Source organism: Galeopterus variegatus, unplaced genomic scaffold (assembly GCF_000696425.1).
Source record: "Galeopterus variegatus unplaced genomic scaffold, G_variegatus-3.0.2 Scaffold4254, whole genome shotgun sequence".
In the NCBI taxonomy this organism is placed as follows: Eukaryota; Metazoa; Chordata; class Mammalia; order Dermoptera; family Cynocephalidae; genus Galeopterus; species Galeopterus variegatus.
Window position 1 is genome coordinate 19899 of NW_007730365.1, and position 8788 is coordinate 28686.

General features: G+C 41.9%; 1 protein-coding gene across 1 annotated transcript in view; it reads left to right on the forward strand.

The window, feature by feature from the left end:
• Nucleotides 1-8788, forward strand: part of LOC103602687 (teneurin-3) — a 23158-nt gene that overhangs the window by 12464 nt on the left and 1906 nt on the right. Inside the window, exons 4-6 of the mRNA XM_008587120.1 lie at nucleotides 1597-3208; nucleotides 6042-6172; nucleotides 8172-8787. Coding sequence (XP_008585342.1) covers nucleotides 1597-3208; nucleotides 6042-6172; nucleotides 8172-8787 — 2359 coding nt within the window. The remainder of the gene's footprint in view (nucleotides 1-1596; nucleotides 3209-6041; nucleotides 6173-8171; nucleotide 8788) is intronic.

An 8788-nucleotide genomic window follows, 5' to 3' on the forward strand; every position in this document is an offset into this window, starting at 1 on the left:
AAAAAAAAAAAAAAAAAAAAAAAAAAACAATTTTTGGGGGGGTTGGTAAAAAATTTTTTTTTTTTTTTTTTTTTTTTGCGGCTGGCTGGTATGGGGAACCAAACCCTTGACCTTGGTGTTACAAGGCTGCACTCTAACCAACTTAGCTAACCTGCCAGCCAAACATGATTTTAAATGACTGCAAAACTAGGTACTAATTTCTGTGAATTCAGCAATAATCTAAGCCTCCCTCGGAAGAATGCAGACTATTAGGAACAACTCTCGAGACACGAACTACACAACCTGCATACAAAAATTAGCCTAGATATGGTCACAGAGGATATTCTACAGGAGCCTTTGCCATGCAGAAGATGATGAAAAATAAAGAGAAAAAGAAGAGGCCTTGGACAAGGGATTATGCATTTCTTTGTCAGAAGCAAAGGGATAAGACCTGGGAGGGCTCCCAGCGAGACCATCCTCCCCGTCCTGCCATCGTTCCATCTGGTCTCACAGGGGTTAGAGGGAGCTTCCTCAGAGGGAAGCCCTGCATCATCACTGAGCTCTACTTAACTAGCCCTAACAAGCCTCAGGGTTGCCCTTCTCTCTTATTGGCCTAATAAATTAATATTGTTTATTTTTCTGCAATTACTTGCAAAATAGAGCTTATTTTTATTTATATATGTATGCACTTTTTAATTTAGCACCAAAGCAGTATGTAGTCCAGAAACCATTCTCGTAGCACCTGAGGTACAAATCAGATTGGGTATCCACAAAAGGAAATATCAAAATGTAGATTTTATTGTCAGTACAGATGCCTTGTAAGAATTTGCAAAAAAAAAAATATATATATATATCTCACACATATCTCAATTCATATTTCTTTTAAGGGCATTTACAGTTTTCATTCACCATGTGATTAATTTAGCAATGTTTGTTGATGTTGATACTTTATGTACATATTACCCATTTTTGGCTAATTTTATGTCTCTTCTTCATAAAATATTTTGAATGCTTTGCTCCTCCCCCAAATACAGTATAAATTAAACCATGGTTTGAGTAGCTCTTCAGTCAAATGAGGTATTACCCATTTTTGGCTAATTTTATGTCTCTTCTTCATAAAATATTTTGAATGCTTTTCTCCTCCCCCAAATACAGTATAAATTAAACCATGGTTTGAGTAGCTCTTCAGTCAAATGAGGGAGGAGAAGCCACCTTGCTAAACAATTGCTAATTATGGATAGGATTGCACTTCCCATATGCTACTTTCTCCTTGAAATATTGTCTTGAAAGCAGCTTTGCTCGTGCCTGTATTATGACTTGTCCAAATCCATTGACAATCTGCTGGTTGGCTGTGAATGCCTGGAAAAAGAATGGCACGATCATGACAAGTAGCACATTATGAATCTTGAGCCACTAATTGCAGAAACCCTCACAATTAAGCACCCAAGCAAATTAGGCAGGGAAGGAATCGTTAACAACATGTAAGGTCAAGGATAACTCAATTAAAATGGAAATCATTTTCTCAAGCAGAATGTTTCTGTATCTTTGTGGTCACTTAATCTGCTTTTGCTTCCCCTGTTCACAAACCCTGGATAACAATATGCTCTCTTTCTACAGTCCATGGTTCTTCTGCTTCATAGCCAGCGGCAATACATCTTTGAATACGACATGTGGGACCGCCTGTCTGCCATCACCATGCCCAGTGTGGCTCGCCACACCATGCAGACCATCCGATCCATTGGCTACTACCGCAACATATACAACCCCCCAGAAAGCAATGCCTCCATCATCACAGACTACAATGAAGAAGGGCTGCTCCTGCAAACGGCCTTCTTGGGTACAAGTCGGAGGGTCTTATTCAAATATAGAAGGCAGACCAGGCTCTCAGAAATTTTATATGATAGCACAAGAGTCAGTTTTACCTATGATGAAACAGCAGGAGTCCTAAAAACAGTCAACCTCCAGAGTGATGGTTTTATTTGCACCATTAGATACAGGCAAATTGGCCCCCTGATTGACAGACAGATTTTCCGCTTTAGTGAGGACGGGATGGTAAATGCGAGATTTGACTATAGCTATGACAACAGCTTTCGAGTGACCAGCATGCAGGGTGTCATCAATGAAACTCCACTGCCCATTGATCTCTATCAGTTTGATGACATTTCTGGCAAAGTCGAGCAGTTTGGAAAGTTTGGAGTTATATATTACGATATTAACCAGATCATTTCCACAGCTGTAATGACTTATACGAAGCACTTTGATGCTCATGGCCGCATTAAGGAAATTCAGTATGAGATATTCAGGTCACTCATGTACTGGATTACAATTCAATATGATAACATGGGTCGGGTGACTAAGAGAGAGATTAAAATAGGGCCCTTTGCCAACACTACTAAATATGGTTATGAATATGATGTTGATGGACAGCTCCAAACAGTTTACCTAAATGAAAAGATCATGTGGCGTTACAACTATGATCTGAATGGAAACCTCCATTTACTAAACCCAAGTAGCAGTGCACGTTTGACACCTCTTCGGTATGACTTGCGAGACAGAATCACTCGACTGGGGGATGTTCAGTATCGGTTGGATGAAGATGGTTTCCTACGTCAAAGAGGCACAGAAATCTTTGAATACAGCTCCAAGGGGCTTCTAACTCGAGTTTACAGTAAAGGCAGTGGCTGGACAGTGATCTATCGTTATGATGGCCTGGGAAGGCGTGTTTCCAGCAAAACCAGTCTAGGACAACACCTGCAGTTTTTTTATGCTGACCTAACTTACCCCACCAGGATTACTCATGTGTACAACCACTCAAGTTCAGAAATTACCTCCCTTTATTATGATCTCCAAGGACATCTGTTTGCCATGGAAATCAGCAGTGGGGATGAATTCTACATTGCATCAGATAACACAGGAACACCATTGGCTGTTTTCAGTAGCAATGGGCTTATGCTAAAACAGATTCAGTATACTGCATATGGTGAAATCTATTTTGATTCCAATATTGACTTTCAGCTGGTAATTGGATTTCATGGTGGCTTATATGACCCACTCACCAAATTAATCCACTTTGGAGAAAGAGATTATGACATTTTGGCAGGACGATGGACAACGCCTGACATAGAAATTTGGAAAAGAATTGGGAAGGACCCAGCTCCTTTTAACCTATATATGTTTAGAAATAACAACCCCGCAAGCAAAATCCACGATGTGAAAGACTACATCACAGGTAAGCATATTTTGTTGTCCTTTCCAAGTGCTGAATTACTGTTATCATTAGATTAATATGTAAAATAGCTGCAATTGATTTAACATTATACTTCCCTCATGCAAAATCAAATGCCTAACCTTTTAAATGTATTTATTTCTCTATGGAACCATAGAGGAACCACAAAGGGAAAACGAGATATAGGTACTACTTATTCTGTCAGTGCCCAAGGCCCCAAGTTTTTGAAATGACATGGAATCCAATCATGTAAGGAAGTGACAAAGGGAACAGAAAACATGATGAATTCAGATTCCCAAAATCAGAGTTCCAGTCCCAACTCCTCTCCTACAAGTTGTGTGGCTTTTTAGGGAAGTCACATAATTTTTTTGAGTTTGTTTCCTTAACTATAAAATGGGGATAATAACGCCTATCTTGTGGCATAAAATACAAGAATATATGCAATTCTGAATTAAATGTTAACTACCGTACAAACGTGTAATGTTGGGCTTTTTAATACAAGTGGAAAACTCTGATGGAGACAGTGTGAAAAACAACACAGTGTGACACACCATCTCACCCCTGGGAGATATTTAACTCCCTCCTCACCACCATCACCTCAGGACAACAATGGAGCAATTTCTCCCATCAGTTTCATAGCCAATGAGTCCAGTTTTTGTTCTCACTTCTTTTTCCACCATCTTCATTGCCATGTCATGCAGTTCTCACACAGTGACATTACTAATAGGAACACTGATTTTTCCACCAATATGGGGTGATTTTCAGGGTATATATTTAAGATCTTTCCAAGTTTAGTGCATGTTACTATTTTAATTTTGCAAGATTTAAAACATCAACACTGATTTTTCCACCAATATGGGGTGATTTTCAGGGTATAAATTTAAGATCTTTCCAAGTTTAGTGCATGTTACTATTTTAATTTTGCAAGATTTAAAACATCGGGTCCCACTTCCGCCACCACAGAACAAGCAGGATGTAAAACAGAGACAAGGTCCTTGCAAGACCTATTCTAGTTACCCTTAGTGAGCTGACTTCTTCCCTCATTCTCTTCTTCAAGAATTCTGGATCCTCCTGCTTCCACCTTTCATTCCTGATTTACATTGCCATATTTAACCTCACTACCACATTTATGTTTCCTGGAAGAAGGTTCTTTTTTCCTGTTTTGTTATTGTTGTTGTTGCTGTTGTTTGGTTTGGATTGGGGTTTTTCTGTTTTGTTTCAGTTTGGCTTGTGTTAGATGCTCCTTCAGGCAGCCTCTTTTCTAGCTTAATATTTGAGGCATGCCGAGATGTCTGTTCTTGCAGTTCTCAGTACAGCTCTCAACATGCTGCTCCATGTTCATTTCATATCTGCTTCCTATCTTTCTAGACTGCCTAAAGCTTCACATATCTCTCTTCCATGTGAACCAGCTGAAAGTCCCTTCTTTCAACACCTTTATGGTATTCTCATTCAGGGTTTTTCAGTACACATTTGCATTCAAATCCCATTATTTTGGCAGTACTTTCCAACAGTTAAGATCCTCTGATTTTCACTGTTGTGTTGACATTGTTCAGAGGAAGAGAATCTTTGCTGCCAATACTCCAACATTTGGAAGAAAGAATTTTCTCCAAAACATAAGACCTCCCCTGTAATCTTATATACACTCACACACACACAAAAAAGTTATCACTTTCCATCCCATGTGAACAACTTGGGATTTATTTCTCCCCACCACCCCATTTAAGAGAGGGAGAATACCACTGGTTTTATAGCCATATGATGCCTAGACAAAGGACCTGCCAGCCTGGCAATGAGGTGAGAGTTTGTGCTCTAGAGAAGGAAATAGGAAACAAGTGGCTCTCCATCATTCTGACAAGCATTTACCACTCGTTATTAAAGGGGTGTTGACAGGGGCCAGCTGAAAGGCTGGAAAGCCCACAGCTCCTGAATTCATCCTCTCCTAGCAACATGGACTATAGAGAATGCCATAGCAGCATTTTCTGAAAAACATCAAAAGAGAGATGGAACAGCATAAAATATATTAGGTGAAATGCAATTTCAAATTTTCCAGCAATGTGCTTAATATATAAAATAATCTACACCCAACTGTACTCATAAAGCTGCAAGCCTGCTGAGTAGTTCTGTAACATTATAACCTCCAGAACAGAATAAAAACCTTATTCTGAGCTTAATGGCTTTTGGAGTCACATGGCAATATTTTAAAATACCATTTTAAAGGTTTCCAGGTTCTCTCCCCAAAAAGTTTGTCTCCACCTGTGCACAGTGAGCCTTTGAAATCATAACTGATGGTAGTCAGAACTTCTGTGCCCTTGGCCAGTTTTGCCAGCTTTCAGCATTCATCTTTGATTAAGAATCAACTGTTGATTTTAACTCTCAATTTAGGGGTTTTATTAATAGAAAATGGGTTGTGGAAGTCTGCATATCCTTGGGCAATCGCTTTTGAAAGCTATTAACATACAACTTCTATTTAAGACCAGCCTTTACTAACTACAAAACAAATTTCATTTATTTTCAACAACTATGTCTTTTTCATGCTGCTGTGCATTGTTATTATCCTCTTTATCATTATTACTAGCACAGGATGCAACTTAGCACGTATGACAGTTTATCGAGTCTGAGTATCTGTTTCTCTGCATTTTTGGTAGCATTTGCCATAGTTCTGCTGTTGAGGTTATTGTCTTCATGTCTAAAAATAGAGACTAGGTTTTGGATTGTAGAATGAAGGCAAATGTGTGCTTTTTTATCTATGAAACTGTGTTTTTTAAGGTAAGAATTTAAATTTATGAAAGAATAAAATAAACTCTAACACCTTTTATTTTGAACATTCTTCTCCTAGATGTTAACAGCTGGCTGGTGACATTTGGCTTCCATCTGCACAATGCTATTCCTGGATTCCCCGTTCCCAAATTTGATTTAACAGAACCTTCCTACGAACTTGTGAAGAGTCAGCAGTGGGATGATATACCGGTAAGAAACAAAAAGCAAAACTATGAAAAGGTGATAAACGGTTTACTTGTGTCTTAGTTACCCCTATTTAATTAAACCACCCTTGTGAGAACTGTACCGGTTTTTAATTTTTTTACTCTTTTAGGGAAGAAAAACAATACTTCCTCTGCATTTCTGTTCAGCAAACCAGGGGCCTGTTAAACAGTCTTAAATCTGATTTTAGCGATGCTAAAAAGGTAATTATCAAAAAGTAATAAAATGGAGAAGCTCATTTTTGAGTGCTGGGTTTCTACAGAGAACCCCACGGAAGCACATTTACGGCACCTGGGACCTGAAGGCAACGATACAATAAACAGGAGGGGAGGGGACTCATATTACAAATATAGCAAACCGCAAACAGTGCCACAAAGTTCAGCCTCTTAAAATATCAGCAGTTTCATGGGAAAAGATTAAAATTAAAAATAAAATGTCCTCTGGTAAGGTTCCACCTACAACCAGGTGTTCATGGAATTTTCCTGAAAATAACAGATCAGGAGGCCAATAACTGTTATGAGAAATAAAATAAATCGAATGGAAAATTGCAAAGTCAAAACTGTCATTTTAGAAAGTGGCATTTTTAATTCCCACCATTCAGAGATCAGAAAGGAATGCACAACAATACACCAGAATTTCTAGCTTAAAGCAAGAATAATTAAGAGATCAAGAAATTGGGTTACCCTATAATGATAAGGAGAAGAGTGCAGTTTCTTAGACAGATTGATTTCCCCCCCTTAAGCAATTTCCTATAATTTCAATGAATACAGAGAGAAAAGCCAATCATGGATAAAACACGTACACAGCATATCCAGTGCCAGTATGTCTGTTTTCTGGTACATGTTTCATACTTAACATAAAAGCAAATCTTTTTTCACATGTCACCTTTACATTTAAAAAGCCAAACCCATCAAATTTCCAGGGTCTGAGAGCCGTTTTCACATTTCTAATTGCAAATATATCTGCAATGATAAAAGTGCCATGAGGGCACACTGAAGCTTCCTAATGCATTTGACCATGAACGTCCTAATTATGTATGACTTTCCAACATGTCTGAAAACGCTTAAGTCTAACTGTACAGACGGACTTGCCAACTTTTTTCCTGGGCAGCCTTTTAAGTATTGTTCATGTTCTCTGTCAAGAGAAGCGCACCGTAAGGACAGCTGAGGGAATCGCCGGCAAAGACATTGAGGCTGCCCCAAGTGCAGAGGAACAAATGTTTTCCTTCACTGCTGCAAATGAAACAGATGTTTCCATTTGGGAAACACTGGCCAGACAAACATCTGGTAGTATAATGGCTGAGTTAAGATGCCCCCAACTGAAAACATTTGCCAGTGTAGAGGGTCCACTGTCCCTAAATCCGTGGAAAATAACTGTTTTCCTAAAGAAATAAATACTCTTCTCCAGCTGCCCCACTGTCCACTCATCCTGTGCATTTCAGTTCTGCAGTTACACTGACGATTTTAAGCTGAAACGTGTGCTTACCAGGAGAGGCTTAAAGCACGAGCATTTCAAAGTAGATAAAGTGGGACCCAGTGATTCAGCCCTGACCATCCTCAGCCTTCTCAGTCCTTCTCTGTGTGTGGTGCTTTCTCCTCGGCCTCCCTTGGAGAAGGCTGCTGGGATGGAGGGCCTGATAGCGGGGCTCCCCACCTGGGGTGGGCGTGGGAAAAGAGCACCTAGAAATTGTAAGAAAAAAGCTAAAAACATGAGAATTTTGCCCACATTAGAAACCGAGAACGATTTTAAGTAACACATGGTGGAATTAGGTCCTTTTGCGTTTCAAACCCATCTGGATCACCTCGAGGGCGGGGGACCTCGCGTGCATTCCACATCCCTCCCCCCCAGGATCGCGTTAGCCTCTTCATCTCTGCAGCACCCCTGGAGGCTGTAGTGAGTGTCGCGGCGCTCTGCACCCAGGCTCCCCGGGAACCGAGTGCCACCGATGTTCTCTCAACCTGCCCCTTGTTGTGTTTCGCTTTTTCAGCCCATCTTCGGGGTTCAGCAGCAAGTGGCGCGGCAAGCCCAGGCCTTCCTGTCCCTGGGGAAGATGGCAGAGGTGCAGGTGAGCCGGCGCCAGGGCGGCGGCGAGCCCTCGTGGCTGTGGTTCGCCACGGTCAAGTCGCTCATCGGCAAGGGCGTCATGCTGGCCGTCAGCCAGGGCCGCGTACAGACCAACGTGCTCAACATCGCCAACGAGGACTGCATCAAGGTGGCGGCCGTGCTCAACAACGCCTTCTACCTGGAGAACCTGCACTTCACCATCGAGGGCAAGGACACGCACTACTTCATCAAGACCAGCACGCCCGAGAGCGACCTGGGCACGCTGCGGCTGACGAGCGGCCGCAAGGCCCTGGAGAACGGCATCAACGTGACGGTGTCGCAGTCCACGACCGTGGTCAACGGCAGGACTCGCAGGTTCGCCGACGTGGAGATGCAGTTCGGCGCGCTGGCGCTGCACGTGCGCTACGGCATGACGCTGGACGAGGAGAAGGCGCGCGTCCTGGAGCAGGCGCGGCAGCGCGCGCTCGCCCGGGCCTGGGCGCGCGAGCAGCAGCGCGTGCGCGACGGCGAGGAGGGCGCGCGCCTCTGGACGGAGGGCGC